Source organism: Salmo trutta, chromosome 23, assembly GCF_901001165.1.
Source record: "Salmo trutta chromosome 23, fSalTru1.1, whole genome shotgun sequence".
Classification (NCBI taxonomy): domain Eukaryota; kingdom Metazoa; phylum Chordata; class Actinopteri; order Salmoniformes; family Salmonidae; genus Salmo; species Salmo trutta.
Genome location: NC_042979.1, coordinates 35,478,280 through 35,500,831, shown reverse-complemented (window position 1 = coordinate 35,500,831; position 22,552 = coordinate 35,478,280). Strand labels below are relative to the sequence as shown.

Genomic DNA, 22,552 nt, shown 5'->3' with positions numbered 1-22,552 from the left:
TATACCGCTGTGCCACTCGGGAGGCCACATTACCCATGTTTTAATATACGTAATTTATGTGAAATTAAAGTCATACATTGTTATTCTCTAAAAATGACTCTGTGTCTCTGCTTGTCCCTCAGTTCCTTTCTGAAAGTCCTGTCTTCATGACTGCTCCTCTCTTTGTACTGTATATATAAACTTCATTAATGACCGCATCCCAAATGGCACCCACTACCCCTAAGTGCACTATATAGGTTATACGGGGCCATTTGGAACGCTATATATGTGTAGTTGAGAATCTAAGAGACCAAAGAAACACTATTTTGAATGAGGAACTAGAGTCCTTCAAGAGAAAGAACAGGTGAATACAGCAGTTGTTCAACTCATCTTTTATTCATTCACTCATTCCTTTATTATTGCTGTGTTTTTCTCCCCTTCAAAGTGTTGGAAAGAAAAGCCGCCCTCTCTTCAGCTCCTCCGATTCCTTCTTGCCAATCACCAGTCGACACCTGTACTGTCGTCCAATCATATCTCTTCTTAACCACCTCGTCATCACCTCAACCTGTCATCCAGAATAAGCCCACATTTAGAGTAGGTACTATTGTTCAATTCATTTTAAGACATCAGTTTAACTCAATCTCATTTTCTCACTCTCATAAGGCCAGGAGTTGTTCTTGACCATGTGACCTGACCAGGAATAAACCCCTAGACTAGTCATGCATATACAATATATCTGTTATTGTTGTAGTTGTCATACAGAAAGCCTGTGTAAGTATGGAGATGAGACAATCGCCATGTTTCTCACCGTGAGACCATGTTTTACAGACAATTACTGAACTAACCCTGTTATTAACCTGTTATGACACTTTTTCCTCTCTTTCAATTTCTCTCTCTCTCTTCCTCCCATTCCACAAATGAACAAACACTCAGCAGCGATGTCACTATCTCCTTCATTTAAACTGACACCCAAACTCTCAGGCTTAGTAAAAATACCCTGTCATTCAGGACTTCAGAGAGATAGATGGATAAATAGAGAAAGTGAAATAGAGAGAGAGATATAATTCATCAGTGAGTTTGTCTTTTCCCCTGAGGCCTCTCAATGATTCCCAATTATCGTTCCACTCTGTGGGTCTTTTGATCAAAAGCTAAAAATCCCTGAAAATCTTTTGCCATTAAGAGGGTCTATTAAACCTTTCATGCCTCACCGTTCATTTAATAACACCATTCATCTAATAACACCATTCATCTAATAACACCATTCCACTTGGAACCATCTGTTAAGTTTCACTGCTTGTCAGGCCATTGGCCAGCTTTTCAGATCAGAGCTGTTTACTAGCCCTAAAACCAACATTCAGCCAATCACGTTGGCTCTTCTAGCCCTAAAACCAACATTCAGCCAATCATGTTGGCTCTTCAAGCCCTAAAACCAACATTCAGCCAATCATGTTGGCTCTTCAAGCCCTAAAACCAACATTCAGCCAATCATGTTGGCTCTTCAAGCCCTAAAACCAACATTCAGCCAATCACGTTGGCTCTTCAAGCCCTAAAACCAACATTCAGCCAATCACGTTGGCTCTTCTAGCCCTAAAACCAACATTCAGCCAATCACGTTGGCTCTTCTAGCCCTAAAACCAACATTCAGCCAATCACATTGGCTCTTCAAGCCCTAAAACCAACATTCAGCCAATCACGTTGGCTCTTCTAGCCCTAAAACCAACATTCAGCCAATCACGTTGGCTCTTCTAGCCCTAAAACCAACATTCAGCCAATCACATTGGCTCTTCAAGCCCTAAAACCAACATTCAGCCAATCACGTTGGCTCTTCTAGCCCTAAAACCAACATTCAACTAATCATGTTGGCTCTTATTGCTGTACAGATTAATTCATCATCATTGAAATGTCCCAGAAAAATCAACCTTTTCTTATTTTTAAACTGTGTGGTCTGAAGGCTATAGGAGTGGTGTACAACATTCCAAAACCAAACATCATGCGCAAACACACATCATCAAACTACCACACTGTGAGTATGAGTGTGAGTGGCCAAACACACATCATCAAACTACCACACTGTGAGTATGAGTGTGAGTGGCCAAACACACATCATCAAACTACCACACTGTGAGTATGAGTGGCCAAACACACATCATCAAACTACCACACTGTGAGTATGAGTGTGAGTGGCCAAACACACATCATCAAACTACCACACTGTGAGTATGAGTGGCCAAACACACATCATCAAACTACCACACTGTGAGTATGAGTGTGAGTGGCCAAACACACATCATCAAACTACCACACTGTGAGTATGAGTGTGAGTGGCCAAACACACATCATCAAACTACCACACTGTGAGTATGAGTGTGAGTGGCCAAACACACATCATCAAACTACCACACTGTGAGTATGAGTGTGAGTGGCCAAACACACATCATCAAACTACCACACTGTGAGTATGAGTGTGAGTGGCCAAACACACATCATCAAACTACCACACTGTGAGTATGAGTGTGAGTGGCCAAACACACATCATCAAACTACCACACTGTGAATATGAGTGTGAGTGGCCAAACACACATCATCAAACTACCACACTGTGAGTATGAGTGTGAGTGGCCAAACACACATCATCAAACTACCACACTGTGAGTATGAGTGGCCAAACACACATCATCAAACTACCACACTGTGAGTATGAGTGTGAGTGGCCAAACACACATCATCAAACTACCACACTGTGAGTATGAGTGTGAGTGGCCAAACACACATCATCAAACTACCACACTGTGAGTATGAGTGTGAGTGGCCAAACACACATCATCAAACTACCACACTGTGAGTATGAGTGTGAGGCCAAACACACATCATCAAACTACCACATTGTGAGTATGAGTGTGAGGCCAAACACACATCATCAAACTACCACACTGTGAGTATGAGTGTGAGGCCAAACACACATCATCAAACTACCACACTGTGAGTATGAGTGTGAGGCCAAACACACATCATCAAACTACCACACTGTGAGTATGAGTGTGAGGCCAAACACACATCATCAAACTACCACACTGTGAGTATGAGTGTGAGTGGCCAAACACACACGAACACAGTTCCATCACCACTTCTCTTCCATTCGCTGTTCCTTTTCTATCACTTCCCTGTTCCTTTCTCCATAACTCGTCATAACTCGTCATAACACTTCATAACCTGATGCCTGAGAGAGGGCAGCTGTTCTCAATGCCACAGCACTTCACATCCAATGTTCTCACAACTTTCCCACAACGTTCCCACAACATTCTTACAGTATGTCACTTCGATTTCAGTAATGCTTGGGTGATGTTGAAAACCCTGTAAATGAGTTGAGAGTATGTAATGAAATACATTTAAAGCATCTTGACTACTAACTTGTCACTGACACTATAGGCTACATTAACAGTGAAAGACTTCTGCTACATGATTATTCTCAATGCTCTACTTATTTACTAATAACAAATAAAATCCTTATTCTCTATAAAAATACTAGGATCTGTCCATATGGCAATAATTTATAGAATAATAGATCATTTTATGTTCCTTTTCTGTGAATGTGTTGAAGTATGTTTAGGCCATGCGCAATTCTGTCCAGCTGTGTGTTGTGAAAGGACAGAAAAACTAGTCTTGAAATCCAGCTTACTCAACATTTTAGGAATATGGACTGAATGAGGTCTACAAAACACTATTGCATTTCAGTGAGCGTTAGAAGCTCTGATAACAGTCTGTGTCAGTCATTTTATTGTGTGGTGTCTGTTGCAGCATCAGGGTCAGTCAACTAGGAGCCCCCAGCCCCAGAGGCCTCAAATGAAGTCACGGTCTGTAGTAGCTCTCCCAGCCCGTCTTCCTAGCTCCGTTGTGGGACACTGGAGTCCTCAGGGCTGCTGTCCAGCAACTCATCCTCTGAGAAGCTGATGTGCAGACAGGTGTCATTGATGGGGGAGGAGAAGGGGAGCGTGTGCTCGTAGCTGTCCGCGTGTGTGCCTGGGGTGGCGGTGACGCATGACAGGGGCGCAGTTTCCCCCTTCATGTCTTCTAGGGGGCTGCCACAGTCGCTAGAGGCAGACAGGAACGTCCCCCTGTCCCCAAATGGGTCCTCTTCGTCATGGAGGGGCGAGAGATGCGATTTAGTCTCGGAGCGGACGCCGGAATCCTCACTAGCTGAGCCGCACGAGCCGCTCTCGCCGCCTCCGTTGCTGAGCGGGTGGAAGTCTCCTGAGAGTCCGGAAGAGAGGGAGCAGGGCGTGATGTCTGGGAAGGACAGGCTCTCGCTCCGGCTCGGAACGCCACCATTCCCGTCTACTTGTGTGGTCAGAGGCATGGTCAGCGGGTTGAACTCCAACCCCGGAGAGACAGTTCGGCTGGCTCGCTTACGGTTGAAGGACGGGGGAGGCGGGTCCAATTTAGGGATGATCTGTTTAAACCTGTCAATCAGAAAAGAGAGTTGGATTTAATCGAAGGTCACATCTCAAATGACACCATATTCTCCATGTAGTGCCCTACTGTGATGAACTACTTTAGGCCAGAGCTGTGTAAACCTGGCGGTTTAAGGGCATCGAGGGGCACCCCACTCATTTGAGATGCAGGCTAAGTGAAATATGGGTCTTATATTCCTCAAAATATCAAATAGTGTCAATAACATGAGCTACTGCTCTTAATGTAAATGTAGTGAATAGTGAGTGTTCTCTCCATAACATGCAGGGGCATTCAAAAGGGAAATAAGCCTTGCTGTTTACATTTTCACAGTGACACTTCCATTCTTTAAACCCAATGCACTTTGAGGTAAGCCGCTGCCCGATGGGAGCTGTGTGTGTATGTGCGTGTGTTTGTGCGTGTTTGTGTGTTTGGTAAGAGCAGTCTGGGCACTTATCTTGGTCCCACAGCTCCCCTGTTGGGAGGAAGAGGGGAAGAGAAAGAGAGCGAGAGAAAGTGAGAGAGAAAGGGAGCTGCAGGCTTTCCTCTCCTCTATCGACAGCACCAAACACACACTATAAATAGCTGCATTGCAGTCTCCCTGTTTAGACCACAGAAAACCCATGAAAACACATACACCACCAATCAAAAGTTTGGAAACACCTACTCATTCAAGGGTTTTTCTGTATTTTTACTATTTTTTACATTGTAGATAATAGTGAAGACATCAAAACTATGAAATAACATATATGGAATCATGTAATAAACAAAAAAGTGTTAAACAAATCTAAATATATTTTAGATTTTAGATTCTTCAAAGTAGCCACCATTTGCATTGATCACAGCTTTGCAGACCCTTGGCATTCTCTCAACCAGCTTTACTTGGAATGCTTTTCCAACAGTCTTGAAGGAGTTCCCACATACAGTATGCTGAGTACTGGTAACTCTAATGAACTTGTCCTATGCAGCAGAGATAACTTTGGGTCTTCCTTTCCTGTGGCGGTCCTCATGAAAGCCAGTTTCATCATAGCGCTGTCACATGAATTGATGCTGGAGAGACGAAGCAGGTACGGGAAGTCAAACATTTAATAAAGAACGGACATGGAACGAGACAGGAACAGCGTCAGCAAACTAATAATACAGACAAACAATGAATGCAGCAGTGGGGAACAGAGCTGGGGAACTGACAAATATAGGGGAGGAAATAAACAGATGAGTGAGTCCAGGTGACTCCAATATTGCTGATGCGCGTGACGAGGGAAGGCAGGTGTACGTAATAGATGGCAGGAGTGTGTGATGCAGGACAGCTTGGCGACTGCACTTGAAGAAACCTTCAAAGTTCTTGACATTTTCTGGATTGACTGACCTTCATGTTTTAAAGTAATGATGGACTGTCATTTCTCTTTGCTTATTTGAGCTGTTCTTGCCATAATATGGACTTGGTCTTTTACCAAATAGGGCTATCTTCTGTATACCACCCCTACCTTGTCACAACACAACTGATTGGCTCAAACACATTAAAAAGGAAATACATTCCAATAATGAACATTAAACAAGGCACACCTGTTAATTGAAATGCATTCCAGGTGACTACCTCATGAAGCTGGTCGAGAGAATGCCAAGAGTGTGCAAAGCTGTCATCAAGGCAAAGGGTGGCTACTTTGAAGAATCTCAAATATAACATATATTTTGATTTGTTTAACACTTTTTTGGTTACTACATGATTTCATAGTTTTGATGTATTCACTATTATTCTACAACGTAGAAAAACCCTGGAATGAGTAGGTGTGTCCAAACTTTTGACTGGTACTGTATATACAAAAGTATGTGGACAGCCCTTCAAATTAGTGGATTCGGCTATTTCAGCCACACCTGTTACTGACAGGTGTATAAAATCGAGCACACAGCTATGCAATCTCCATAGACAAATATTGGCAGTAGAAGGGCCTTACTGAAAAGCTCAGTGACCTTCAACGTCGCACCGTCATAGGATGACGGCTTTCCAACAAGTCAGTTTGTCAAATTTCTGCCCTGCTAGAGCTGCTGCTGATGTTATTGCGAAGTGGAAAATTCAAGTAGCAACAACGGCTCAGCATCGTGGTAGGCCACACAAGCTCACAAACACAACCGCAGAGTGTTGAAGTGTATAGCGAGTAAAAATCTTCTGTCCTCGGTTGCAACACTCACTACCGAGATCCAAACTGCCTCTGGAATCAACGTCAGCACAGGAAGTGTTCGTCGGGAGCTTCATGATATGGGTTTCTATGGCCAAGCGTTGGCTGGAGTAGTGTAAAGCTAGCCGCCATTGGACTCTGGCGCAGTGGAAACACGTTCTCTGGAGTGATGAATCACAGTCCGATGGACTAATTTTGGTTTTGGCGAATGGCAGGAGAACGCTACCTGACCGAATGTATAGTTCCAACTGTAAACTTTGGTGAAGGAGGAATAATGGTCTGGGGCTGTTCTTCATGGTTCAGGCCCCTTTGTTCCAGTGAAGGGAAGTCTTAATGCTACAACATACAATGATATTCTAGACGATTCAGTGCTTCCAACTTTCTGGAAACAGTTTGGGGAAGGCCCTTTCCTGTTTCAGCATGACAATGCTCCCGTGCACAAAGCGAGGTCCATACAGAAATGTTTTGTCGAGATCAGTGTGGAAGAACTTGACTGGCCTGCACAGAGCCCTGACCTCAACTCCATCGAACACATTTGGGATGAATTGGAACATCGACTGCGAGCCAGGTCTTACCGCCCAAAAACAGTGCCTGACCTCACTAATCCTCTTGTGACTCCAAGACCCCGCAGCAATGTTCCAACATCTTGTGGAAAGCCTTCCCAGAAGAGTGGAGGCTGTTATAGCAGCAAAGGGGGATCGACATATTAATGCCCATGATTTTGGAATGAGATGATGAGCAGGTGTCCACATACTTTTGGTCGGTAGTGTACATGTGTAAACATTTACATTTACACACGCACACACCCAAACACACGTGCGCACACAAACACACACACAAGCAAACAAACACACACATTCCTCCCTGTTTATTCTATTTGTTTGCTTTGTTTCCTAAGTGAAGCTACGACAGCCTATAAGTGAAGCTTGTTTGTAGTGTGTGAGCTGTTATGAGTTGTAACTGTCATTAGCTCTAACTGGCTCCTATGTGTACTGTCTGCTGCTATTGAACATCTATATAAAGCTTATAAAGGGTTTATAAAGGCTTCATTAAGCCTTTCATGTTGTTGTCTGTTAAAAGTGGCACTGGCTGGTTCCTAAGTGTGTAGTTATTGAGTTGTATGGAGCCTGGTTTCTAGTTGTGTGATGTGTAGATATTGAGTTGTATGGAGCCTGGTTTCTAGTTGTGTGATGTGTAGTTATTGAGTTGTATGGAGCCTGGTTTCTAGTTGTGTGATGTGTAGTTATTGAGTTGTATGAAGCCTGGTTTCTAGTTGTGTGATGTGTAGTTATTGAGTTGTATGAAGCCTGGTTTCTAGTTGTGTGATGTGTAGTTATTGAGTTGTATGGAGCCTGGTTTCTAGTTGTGTGATGTGTAGTTATTGAGTTGTATGAAGCCTGGTTTCTAGTTGTGTGATGTGTAGTTATTGAGTTGTATGGAGCCTGGTTTCTAGTTGTGTGATGTGTAGTTATTGAGTTGTATGGAGCCTGGTTGCTAGTTGTGTGATGTGTAGTTATTGAGTTGTATGAAGCCTGGTTTCTAGTTGTGTGATGTGTAGTTATTGAGTTGTATGGAGCCTGGTTTCTAGTTGTGTGATGTGTAGTTATTGAGTTGTATGGAGCCTGGTTTCTAGTTGTGTGATGTGTAGTTATTGAGTTGTATGGAGCCTGGTTTCTAGTTGTGTGATGTGTAGTTATTGAGTTGTATGGAGCCTGGTTTCTAGTTGTGTGATGTGTAGTTATTGAGTTGCATGAAGCCTGGTTTCTAGTTGTGTGATGTGTAGTTATTGAGTTGCATGAAGCCTGGTTTCTAGTTGTGTGATGTGTAGTTATTGAGTTGTATGAAGCCTGGTTTCTAGTTGTGTGATGTGTAGTTATTGAGTTGTATGGAGCCTGGTTTCTAGTTGTGTGATGTGTAGTTATTGAGTTGTATGAAGCCTGGTTTCTAGTTGTGTGATGTGTAGTTATTGAGTTGTATGGAGCCTGGTTTCTAGTTGTGTGATGTGTAGTTATTGAGTTGTATGAAGCCTGGTTTCTAGTTGTGTGATGTGTAGTTATTGAGTTGTATGGAGCCTGGTTTCTAGTTGTGTGATGTGTAGTTATTGAGTTGTATGGAGCCTGGTTTCTAGTTGTGTGATGTGTAGTTATTGAGTTGTATGGAGCCTGGTTTCTAGTTGTGTGATGTGTAGTTATTGAGTTGTATGGAGCCTGGTTTCTAGTTGTGTGATGTGTAGTTATTGAGTTGTATGGAGCCTGGCTTCTAGTTGTGTGATGTGTAGTTATTGAGTTGTATGGAGCCTGGTTTCTAGTTGTGTGATGTGTAGTTATTGAGTTGTATGGAGCCTGGTTTCTAGTTGTGTGATGTGTAGTTATTGAGTTGTATGAAGCCTGGTTTCTAGTTGTGTGATGTGTAGTTATTGAGTTGTATGGAGCCTGGTTTCTAGTTGTGTGATGTGTAGTTATTGAATTGTATGGAGCCTGGTTTCTAGTTGTGTGATGTGTAGTTATTGAGTTGTATGGAGCCTGGTTTCTAGTTGTGTGATGTGTAGTTATTGAGTTGTATGGAGCCTGGTTTCTAGTTGTGTGATGTGTAGTTATTGAGTTGTATGAAGCCTGGTTTCTAGTTGTAGTTATGGAATGGTGTGTGAAGTGTAGTATTAGGCACAGTAGGAGCAAGGGGGTAATAAATAGTATTTTACAGTGAGTCTGACTGAGTGGTTGAATCTCTAGCTAGCAGTTCCCCAGACAGTCTTTGTGATTTCCATGTTTGACTCAGCACTTCTGTTCTGTCTGCTGTCTGGGCTTTCATACACCTTCCTCCCAGCGTTACCACTCCTCTCTCGACCTCTCTCTTTCTCTTCTCTCTGCCTCATTCTCTTTCCCCCTCCTCCCTCCTCTCTCCCTCCCTCACTCCTCCACTCTCTACCTCTTTCTCCTTCCCCTCCTCCTTCCCCTCCTCTCAATTCAATTCAATTTAAGGGCTTTATTGGCATGAGAAACATATGTTAACATTGCCAAAGCAAGTGAAATAGATAAAAAACAAAAGTGAAATAAAAAATAAAAATAGTAAACATTAAACAAACAAGAAGTTAAAAAAGAATAAAGACATTTTATGTCTGTATGCAGTGTTGTAACGATGTGCAAATAGTTGAAGTATAAAAAGGAAAACTAATCAACATAAATATGGGTTGAATTTACAATAGTGTTTGTTCTTCACTGGTTGCCCTTTTCTTGTGGCAACAGGTCACACATATTGCTGCTGTGATGGCACACTGTGGTATTCCATGGTGGCCTTACTTAATAGCAAGGCTATAGTACATAGTCAAAGCTTTCCTTATGTTTGGGTCAGTCACAGTGGTCAGGTATTCTGCCACTGTGTTCTCTCTGTTTAGGGCCAAATAGCATTCTAGTTTGCTCTGTTTTTTTTGTTAATTCTTTCCAATGTGTCAACTAATTATCTTTTTGTTTTCTCATGATTTGGTTGGGTCTAATTGTGTTGCTGTCCTGGGGCTCTGTGGGGTCTGTTTGTGTTTATGAACAGAGCTCCAGGACCAGCTTGCTTAGGGGACTCTTCTCCAGGTTCATCTCTCTGTAGGTGATGGCTTTGTTACGGAAGGTTTGGGAATCGCTTCCTTTTAGGTGGTTGTAGAATTTAACGTCTCTTTTCTGGATTTTGATCATTCTGCTCTGTATACATTATTTGGTGTTTTGTGATTTCTTGGTTGGTGAGCTGACCCCAGACCTCACAACCATAAAGGGCATTGGGTTCTACAACTGATTCAAGTATTTTTAGCCAGATCCTAACTGGTATGTCGAATTTTATGTTTCTTTAGATGGCATAGAAGGCCCTTCTTGCTTTGTCTCTCAGATCGTTCACAGCTTAGTGGAAGTTACCTGTGGAGCTGATGTTTAGGCCGAGGTATGTATAGTTTTTTGTGTGCTCTAGGGCAACGGTGTCTTGATGGAATTTGTATATGTGGTCCTGGCGACTGGACCTTTTTTGGAACACCATTATTTTTGTCTTACTGAGATTTACTGTCAGGGCCCACTCTCTACCTCTCTCTTTCTACTTGCCTCCTCTCTCGGCCTCTATCTCCTTCCCCCTCCTCTCTCTGCCTCGGTCTCCTTCCCCCTCCTTTCTCTGCCTCGGTCTCCTTCCCCCTCCTTTCTCTGCCTATCTGTCTCCTTCCCCCTAGATTCTCTGCCTATCTGTCTCCTTCCCCCTCCTATCGCTGTCTCTGTCTGATTCCTCTCCTCCCCCTATCTCTCCCTCTTTACCCCTCTCTGTCTCCCTCTCTCTCCCTCTCTACCCCCCCTCTCTCACTACTCCTCTCTCTTTCACCCTCTCTCTCCCGCTCTACCCCTCTCTCCCTCTTTATCCTTCTCTCTCCCTCTCTCCCCCTCTCTCTCTCCATCTCTACCCCTCTCTCTCCCTCTCTCTCTCCCTTTCTACCCCTCTCTCTCTCTACCCCTCTCTGTCTGCCTCCTTCACTCATAGCCCCTCTCTTTCACTAGCCCCTTTCTCTGTGCCCGCTCTTTCAGTCTCTTGTTCTCTCTATCTCCTCCCTTGGTTTTTATTAATCTCTATCTTGTTCTCACATGCATATCTTTCTCCCTAGCTCTGCTTCCCTGCCATAAACTCCCTCCACCTTTATCTCACTCCTTCTCTCCCCCTCCCTCCTTATGCCTCGCCCTCCTGACTCTCCTTCCTTCTGTTTCTCCCTGTTTGCATCCCTCCTCTCCCTCTGTTCATCTCTATCCCTCCTCTCTCTCTGTTCATCTCTATCCCTCCTCTCTCTGTTCATCTCTATCCCTCCTCTCTCTGTTCATCTCTATCCCTCCTCTCCCTCTGTTCATCTCTATCCCTCCTCTCTCTCTGTTCATCTCTATCCCTCCTCTCTCTCTGTTCATCTCTATCCCTCCTCTCCATCTGTTCATCTCTATCCCTCCTCTCTCTCTGTTCATCTCTATCCCTCCTCTCTCTCTGTTCATCTCTATCCCTCCTCTCCATCTGTTCATCTCTATCCCTCTCTCTCTATTCATCTCTATCCCTCCTCTCTCTCTGTTCATCTCTATCCCTCCTCTCCCGCTGTTCATCTCTATCCCTCCTCTCCATCTGTTCATCTCTATCCCTCCTCTCCATCTGTTCATCTCTATCCCTCCTCTCTCTCTGTTCATCTCTACCCCTCCTCTCCCTCTGTTCATCTCTATCCCTCCTCTCCCTCTGTTCATCTCTACCCCTCCTCTCCCTCTGTTCATCTCTATCCCTCCTCTCTCTCTGTTCATCTCTATCCCTCCTCTCTCTCTGTTCATCTCTATCCCTCCTCTCTCTCTGTTCATCTCTATCCCTCCTCTCTCTGTTAATCTCTATCCCTCCTCTCCCTCTGTTCATCTCTATCCCTCCTCTCTCTCTGTTCATCTCTACCCCTCCTCTCCCTCTGTTCATCTCTATCCCTCCTCTCTCTGTTCATCTCTATCCCTCCTCTCTCTCTGTTCATCTCTATCCCTCCTCTCTCTGTTCATCTCTATCCCTCCTCTCTCTCTGTTCATCTCTATCCCTCCTCTCTGTTCATCTCTATCCCTCATCTCCCTCTGTTCATCTCTATCCCTCCTCTCTCTGTTCATCTCTATCCCTCCTCTCTCTCTGTTCATCTCTATCCCTCCTCTCTCTCTGTTCATCTCTATCCCTCCTCTCTGTTCATCTCTATCCCTCCTCTCTCTGTTCATCTCTATCCCTCATCTCCCTCTGTTCATCTCTATCCCTCCTCTCCCTCTGTTCATCCCTATCCCTCCTCTCCCTCTGTTCATCTCTATCCCTCATCTCCCTCTGTTCATCTCTATCCCTCCTCTCCCTCTGTTCATCTCTATCCCTCCTCTCCCTCTGTTCATCTCTATCCCTCCTCTCCCTCTGTTCATCTCTATCCCTCCTCTCCCTCTGTTCATCTCTATCCCTCCTCTCCCTCTGTTCATCTCTATCCCTCCTCTCCCTCTGTTCATCTCTATCCCTCCTCTCTCTCTGTTCATCTCTATCCCTCCTCTCCCTCTGTTCATCTCTATCCCTCCTCTCTCTCTGTTCATCTCTATCCCTCCTCTCTCTCTGTTCATCTCCATCTCCTCTCTCTGTGTTCATCCCTATCCCTCCTCTCTCTCTGTTCATCCCTATCCCTCCTCTCCCTCTGTTCATCTCTATCCCTCCTCTCCCTCTGTTCATCTCTATCCATCCTCTCCCTCTGTTCATCTCTATCCCTTCTCTCCCTCTGTTCATTTCTATCCCTCCTCTCCCTCTGTTCATCTCTATCCCTCCTCTCCCTCTGTTCATCTCTATCCCTCCTCTCTCTCTGTTCATCCCTATCCCTCCTCTCCCTCTGTTCATCTCTATCCCTCCTCTCTCTGTTCATCTCTATCCCTCCTCTCCCTCTGTTCATCTCTATCCCTCCTCTCCCTCTGTTCATCTCTATCCCTCCTCTCCCTCTGTTCATCTCTATCCCTCGTCTCCCTATGTTCATCTCTATCTCCTCTCTCTCTGTTCATCTCTATCCCTCGTCTCCCTCTGTTCATCTCTATCCCTCCTCTCTCTGTTCATCTTATCCCTCCTCTCTCTGTTCATCTCTATCCCTCCTCTCTCTGTTCATCTCTATCCCTCATCTCCCTCTGTTCATCTCTATCCCTCTCCCTCTGTTCATCTATATCCCTCTGTTCATCTCTATCCCTCCTCTCCCTCTGTTCATCTCTATCCCTCCTCTCCCTCTGTTCATCTCTATCCCTCCTCTCCCTCTGTTCATCTCTATCCCTCCTCTCCCTCTGTTCATCTCTATCCCTCCTCTCCCTCTGTTCATCTCTATCCCTCCTCTCCCTCTGTTCATCTCTATCCCTCCTCTCCCTCTGTTCATCTCTATCCCTCCTCTCTCTGTTCATCTCTATCTCCTCTCTCTCTGTTCATCTCTATCCCTCCTCTCTCTCTGTTCATCTCTATCCCTCCTCTCCCTCTGTTCATCTCTATCCCTCCTCTCCCTCTGTTCATCTCTATCCCTCCTCTCTCTCTGTTCATCTCTATCCCTCCTCTCTCTGTTCATCTCTATCCCTCCTCTCTCTGTTCATCTCTATCCCTCCTCTCTCTGTTCATCTCTATCCCTCCTCTCTCTCTGTTCATCTCTATCCCTCCTCTCTCTGTTCATCTCTATCCCTCCTCTCTCTGTTCATCTCTATCCCTCCTCTCCCTCTGTTCATCTCATCCCTCCTCTCCCTCTGTTCATCTTTATCCCTCCTCTCCCTCTGTTCATCTCTATCCCTCCTCTCCCTCTGTTCATCTCTATCCCTCTGTTCATCTCTATCCCTCCTCTCTCTCTGTTCATCTCTATCCCTCCTCTCTCTCTGTTCATCCCTATCCCTCCTCTCTCTCTGTTCATCTCTATCCCTCCTCTCCCTCTGTTCATCTCTATCCCTCCTCTCTCTCTGTTCATCTCTATCCCTCCTCTCTCTCTGTTCATCTCTATCCCTCCTCTCTCTCTGTTCATCTCTATCCCTCCTCTCTCTCTGTTCATCTCTATCCCTCCTCTCCATCTGTTCATCTCTATCCCTCCTCTCTCTCTGTTCATCTCTATCCCTCCTCTCTCTCTGTTCATCTCTATCCCTCCTCGCTCTGTTCATCTCTATCCCTCCTCTCTCTGTTCATCTCTATCCCTCCTCTCCATCTGTTCATCTCTATCCCTTACTCTCTGAATGTGCATTCTCTTCCAATCTGTCACCCCTACCTCCACGCTGACTGGAAGACTTCATTTAATGAGGTGACAAACATACCAAGGTCTCCCTACTCCCAGAGACATTACTCTGGCTGGCAGTAAGGCAGTAAGGTCTCCCTACTCCTCCCTACCCCTGGAGACATTACTCTGGCTGGCAGTAAGGTCTCCCTACTCCTCCCTACCCCTGGAGACATTACTCTGGCTGGCAGTAAGGCAGTAAGGTCTCCCTACTCCTCCCTACCCCTGGAGACATTACTCTGGCTGGCAGTAAGGTCTCCCTACTCCTCCCTACCCCTGGAGACATTACTCTGGCTGGCAGTAAGGCAGTAAGGTCTCCCTACTCCTCCCTACCCCTGGAGACATTACTTTGGCTGGCAGTAAGGTCTCCCTACACCCTACTCCTCCCTACCCCTGGAGACATTACTCTGGCTGGCATCTACTCATGCATGCAGTTCTACTACAGTATAACACCCCAGAGACAGGCATACTTAGACAAAGGCTGAATCCCAAATGGCACCCTACTCCTGTTTAGTACACTACTTTTGACTAGGGCCCATAGGGAAACCCATAGGGCTCTAGTCAAACACCCTCGTAAAGACCTACTCCTCAGTGGCTGAACACAACCAGAGGGTTAAACACCCTCGTAAAGACCTACTCCTCAGTGGCTGAACACAACCAGAGGGTCAAACACCCTCGTAAAGACCTACTCCTCAGTGGCTGAACACAACCAGAGGGTCAAACACCCTCGTAAAGACCTACTCCTCAGTGGCTGAACACAACCAGAGGGTCAAACACCCTCGTAAAGACCTACTCCTCAGTGGCTGAACACAACCAGAGGGTCAAACACCCTCGTAAAGACCTACTCCTCAATGGCTGAACACAACCAGAGGGTCAAACACCCTCGTAAAGACCTACTCCTCAGTGGCTGAACACAACCAGAGGGTCAAACACCCTCGTAAAGACCTACTCCTCAGTGGCTGAACACAACCAGAGGGTCAAACACCCTCGTAAAGACCTACTCCTCAGTGGCTCAACACAACCAGAGGGTCAAACACCCTCGTAAAGACCTACTCCTCAGTGGCTGAACACAACCAGAGGGTCAAACACCCTCGTAAAGACCTACTCCTCAATGGCTGAACACAACCAGAGGGTCAAACACCCTCGTAAAGACCTACTCCTCAGTGGCTGAACACAACCAGAGGGTTAAACACCCTCGTAAAGACCTACTCCTCAGTGGCTGAACACAGCCAGAGGGTCAAACACCCTCGTAAAGACCTACTCCTCAGTGGCTGAACACAACCAGAGGGTCAAACACCCTCGAAAAGACCTACTCCTCAGTGGCTGAACACAACCAGAGGGTCAAACACCCTCGTAAAGACCTACTCCTCAGTGGCTCAACACAACCAGAGGGTCAAACACCCTCGTAAAGACCTACTCAGTGGCTGAACACAACCAGAGGGTCAAACACCCTCGTAAAGACCTACTCAGTGGCTGAACACAACCAGAGGGTCAAACACCCTCGTAAAGACCTACTCCTCAGTGGCTGAACACAACCAGAGGGTCAAACACCCTCGTAAAGACCTACTCCTCAGTGGCTGAACACAACCAGAGGGTCAAACACCCTCGTAAAGACCTACTTCTCAGTGGCTGAACACAACCAGAGGGTCAAACACCCTCGTAAAGAGTGAATACTTAAGTTAATGTGTTGTTTATGAGTATGAGAAGTTATAGTGTGATTATGCTTCTGTCTGTGTGCTTGTGTGTGTGTGTGTGTGTGCTTGTGTGTGTGTGTGTGTATGTGTGTGCGTGTGTGTGTAGCCACCTGAGAAGGATGGTAGGTGTAATATCCTTGCTAATGGACCCACTCTGATAGCAGTGGAAACATTTCACTTCCTAATGAACTAAAACATACAACTACACACAAAACGTCTGACCTTATCACAATCCCCATTTTCAGACAAAAAGTACACTGTTAAACGATACAGTCTTTGATACCAAATCAAAACCCTCACTGTCTCTCTCTCTCCCCATTCTCTCTCTCCCCCATTTCTCTCTCTCCCCCATTTCTCTCCTTCTCTCTCTGTCACAGACACAATCAAGACCTCACTAGCTCTATCATTTGAATGTCATTAAATTACATCTATGATAACATGATGATTACATCTTTGCTGACATGATGATGATTACATCTATGCTGACATGATGATGATTACATCTATGCTGACATGATGGTGATTACATTTATGATAACATGATGATGATTATATCTATGATAACATGATGATGATTACATCTATGATAACGCGATGATGATAATTACATCTATGATAACGCGATGATGATTACATCTATGATAACGCGATGATGATTACATCTATGATAACGCGATGATGATAATTACATCTATGATAACATGATGATGATTACATCTATGATAACATGATGTTGATTACATCTATGATAACATGATGTTGATTACATCTATGATAACATGATGATGATTACATCTATGATAACATGATGATGATTACATCTATGATAACATGATGATGATTTCATCTATGATAACATGATGATGATTACATCTATGATAACATGATGATGATTACATCTATGATAACATGATGATGATTATATCTATGATAACATGATGATGATTATATCTATGATAACATGATGATGATTATATCTATGATAACATGATGATGATTACATCTATGATAACATGATGACGATTACATCTATGATAACATGATGATGATTACATCTATGATAACATCTATGATAACATGGTGATGATTACATCTATGATAACATGATGATGATCACATCTATGATATCATCATCATGTGATGATTACATCTATGATAACATGATGATGATTACATCTATGCTGACATGATGATGATTACATCTATGATAACATGATGCTTACATCTATGCTAACATGATGACGATTACATCTATGCTGACACGATGATGATTACATCTATGATAACATGATGATGATTACATCTATGCTAACATGATGACGATTACATCTATGCTGACACGATGACGATTACATCTATGCTGACACGATGACGATTACATCTATGCTGACACGATGACGATTACATCTATGCTGACACAATGACGATTACATCTATGCTAACATGACGACGATTACATCTATGATAACATGATGACGATTACATCTATGATAACATGATGACGATTACATCTATGATAACATGATGACGATTACATCTATGCTAACATGATGATGATTACATCTATGCTAACATGATGACGATTACATCTATGATAACATGATGATGATTACATGATGATGATTACATCTATGATAACATGATGGTGATGATGATGATATCATCTATGCTGACATGATGATGATTACATCTATGATAACATTATGATGATTACATCTATGCTGACATGATGATTACATCTATGCTGACATGATGATGATTATATCTATGATAACATGATGATGATAACATCTATGATAACATGATGGTGATTACATCTATGCTGACATGATGATGATTATATCTATGATAACATGATGATGATAACATCTATGATAACATGATGATGATTATATCTATGATAACATGATGACGATTACATCTATGATAACATGATGATGATTATATCTATGATAACATGATGACGATTACATCTATGATAACATGATGATGATTACATCTATGATAACATGATGATGATATCATCTATGCTGACATGATGGTGATTACATCTATGCTAACATGATGATGATTACATCTATGATAACATGATGATGATTACATCTATGATAAAATTATGATGATTACATCTATGCTGACATGATGATGATTATATCTATGCTGACATGATGATGATTATATCTATGCTGACATGATGATGATTACATCTATGATGATTACATCTATGATAACATGATGATGATTACATCTATGATAACATGATGATGATTTCATCTATGCTGACATGATGATGATTACATCTATGCTGACATGATGATGATTACATCTATGCTGACATGATGATGATTACATCTATGATAACATGATGATTACATCTATGATAACAACATGATGATTACATCTATGATAACATCTATGATAACATGATGATGATAACATCTATGATAACATGATGGTGATTACATCTATGCTGACATGATGATGATTATATCTATGATAACATGATGATGATAACATCTATGATAACATGATGATGATTATATCTATGATAACATGATGACGATTACATCTATGATAACATGATGACGATTACATCTATGATAACATGATGATGATTACATCTATGATAACATGATGATGATATCATCTATGCTGACATGATGGTGATTACATCTATGCTAACATGATGATGATTACATCTATGATAACATGATGATGATTACATCTATGATAAAATTATGATGATTACATCTATGCTGACATGATGATGATTATATCTATGCTGACATGATGATGATTATATCTATGCTGACATGATGATGATTACATCTATGATGATTACATCTATGATAACATGATGATGATTACATCTATGATAACATGATGATGATTTCATCTATGCTGACATGATGATGATTACATCTATGCTGACATGATGATGATTACATCTATGCTGACATGATGATGATTACATCTATGATAACATGATGATTACATCTATGATAACAACATGATGATTACATCTATGATAACATCTATGATAACATGATGATGATAACATCTATGATAACATGATGGTGATTACATCTATGCTGACATGATGATGATTATATCTATGATAACATGATGATGATAACATCTATGATAACATGATGATGATTATATCTATGATAACATGATGACGATTACATCTATGATAACATGATGATGATTATATCTATGATAACATGATGACGATTACATCTATGATAACATGATGATGATTACATCTATGATAACATGATGATGATATCATCTATGCTGACATGATGGTGATTACATATATGCTAACATGATGATGATTACATCTATGATAACATGATGATGATTACATCTATGATAAAATTATGATGATTACATCTATGATAAAATTATGATGATTACATCTATGCTGACATGATGATGATTATATCTATGCTGACATGATGATGATTATATCTATGCTGACATGATGATGATTACATCTATGATGATTACATCTATGATAACATGATGATGATTACATCTATGATAACATGATGATGATTACATCTATGATAACATGATGATGATTTCATCTATGCTGACATGATGATGATTACATCTATGCTGACATGATGATGATTACATCTATGCTGACATGATGATGATTACATCTATGATAACATGATGATTACATCTATGATAACAACATGATGATTACATCTATGATAACATCTATGATAACATGATGATGATTACATCTATGATAACACGGTGATGATTACATCTATGATAACATGGTGATGATTACATCTATGATAACATGATGGTGATTACATCTATGATAACATGATGATAATTACATCTATGATAACATGATGATAATTACATCTATGATTACATGATGATGATTACATCTATGATTACATGATGATGATTACATCTATGATAACATGATGATGATTACATCTATGATAACATGATGATAATTACCTCTATGATTACATGATGATGATTACATATATGCTAAAATGATGATTACATCTATGATAACATGGTGATGATTACATCTATGATAACATGATGGTGATTACATCTATGATAACATGATGATAATTACATCTATGATTACATGATGATGATTACATCTATGATTACATGATGATGATTACATCTATGATAACATGATGATGATTACATCTATGATAACATGATGATAATTACCTCTATGATTACATGATGATGATTACATATATGCTAAAATGATGATGATTGCACACGTATGTTAATATGCAGTAATCATGAGTGCCCTCATATGATAGCCTGTCCTACACACTTCTCAAGTGTGAAACAGGACAGAGCATGCGTCCAGTAAATTAAACGTGCACAGAGGTATTTTAAGAGGGGCACCACTGCCCACACATGCCGTTGTACAACACAGTCCCATGCTTGTTTCATATACAACGTTTCACATGCCGGAGGACTGTATACTCACATCCACAGAGAGGAGGAGAGAAGAGGAAAGGAGAGGAGGGTAGAGCTAGGCTGGCTATGGTTCTGTTATCAGTGGGCCCCCAAGGCTCCCAGAGAGACGGTCTGGTGCACCACAGGAATCAGGAATAGGGGGAGGTTACTGGTTAGGGATGGGGGAGGTTACTGGTTAGGGATGGTGGAGGTTACTGGTTAGGGATGGGGGAGGTTACTGGTTAGGGATGGAAGGGTTAGATTAAGACGAGGATGAGCAAGAGGGGTTCCTCACACCTGTGCCAAAGACAGAGAACAATTAGACTGCGGTAAGGCTCTATCTCTGCACAAATCACACAGGGCACAGGGACCACAGTAACTATTGCAGAAGGTGTGACTCTCCTTCCCTTTAAGAGACCACAGTCTACTGCAGATGTTTTGAATCTCCTCTCCTTTAAGAGACCACAGTCGTCTGCAGAAGGTGTGACTCTCCTCTCCTTTAAGAGACCACAGTCTACTGCAGAGGGTGTGACTCTCCTCTCCTTTAAGAGAACACAGTAGCCTCCCGAGTGGTGCAGTGGTCTAAGACACTGCATCACAGTGCAAGCTGTGCCACCAGAGATTCTGGGTTCAAGCCCAGGCTCTGTCGCAGTCGGCCGTGACCAGGAGGCCCATGGGGTGGCACACAGTTGGCCCAGCGTCGTCCGGGTTAGGGAGGGTTTGGCCGGCAGGGATGTCCTTGTCTCATCGCGCACTAGCGGCACAGTGCACGCTGACCAGGTCACCAGGAGTATGGTGTTTCCTCCGACACATTGGTGCGGCTGGCTTTTGCAGAGGGTGTGACTCTCCTCTCCTTTAAGAGACCACAATAACTACTGCAGAGGGTGTGACTCTCTTCTCCTTTAAGAGACCACAGTAACTACTGCAGAGGGTGTAACTCTCTTCTCCTTTAAGAAACCACAGTAACTACTGCAGAGGGTGTGACTCTTCTCCTTTAAGAGACCACAGTAACTACTGCAGAGGGTGTAACTCTCCTCTCCTTTAAGAGACCACAGTAACTACTGCAGAGGGTGTGACTCTCTTCTCCTTTAAGAAACCACAGTAACTACTGCAGAGGGTGTGACTCTCTTCTCCTTTAAGAGACCACAGTAACTACTGCAGAGGGTGTAACTCTCTTCTCCTTTAAGAAACCACAGTAACTACTGCAGAGGGTGTGACTCTTCTCCTTTAAGAGACCACAGTAACTACTGCAGAGGGTGTAACTCTCCTCTCCTTTAAGAGACCACAGTAACTACTGCAGAGGGTGTAACTCTCCTCTCCTTTAAGAAACCACAGTAACTATTGGCACATGTAAAATGGAGGTGGTTCAGTGAAATAAGTAACCTTGCGTGAGACCTGAAGACTTACATTAGCTCAGCAGGCTAACACAAAGCCTGCGTTCGAATCCAGTCACCTATGCAATATTTGGGTAGGTTATTCTACACATGTTACTGTAGCTTCTCCTGCCAGGCACAAGAGTAAACGTGAGAATATAACATCTGCCTACATGGGACAATACGAAATGACCAAATCAATGGCAATATAATTATGTTTATGTTTGAGAGTGTTGGTGGCTTGCTGTACATACAGACCAACACAATGCATACTGCCTCAGCCCTATCTAGCTATTGACCCCACAAATCAATACCCCACAAAACGACCAGCCTGCCACTCAACCAAATAACCTTTCAACACATCGATCCCACTCAATCTCTTATACCCAAACAAGCAACATAGACTCCGCCACCAAACAAACCCTCTTTTCTCCCAGGAACAGGACAACGTTTGGTTTATAAAGAAAGAAGAGATCAATAAGAAACCTTTAGGGCTGGATAATCCTCAACACTTGATCAGAATAAATCTCCTAATAGAGATGGGCTTGTTCAAACGGAGGGACAGACAGAAAGACAGACGAACGGACAGACGGCCACCACGCACTATGGCATCAAACCTCACAGTCCCCACTGACGCAACTCTGGCTAGCTGGCTCAGAATCTAAT

General features: G+C 42.9%; 1 protein-coding gene across 1 annotated transcript in view; it reads right to left on the bottom strand.

Moving 5' to 3' along the window:
• Positions 1-356: 356 nt before the first annotated feature.
• Positions 357-22,552, bottom strand: part of LOC115159904 (carboxyl-terminal PDZ ligand of neuronal nitric oxide synthase protein) — a 183,966-nt gene continuing 161,770 nt past the window's right edge. The window contains exon 11 of the mRNA XM_029710022.1: positions 357-4,436. Within this exon, the coding sequence (XP_029565882.1) occupies positions 3,860-4,436 (577 nt within the window). The 3' untranslated portion in view covers positions 357-3,859. The remainder of the gene's footprint in view (positions 4,437-22,552) is intronic.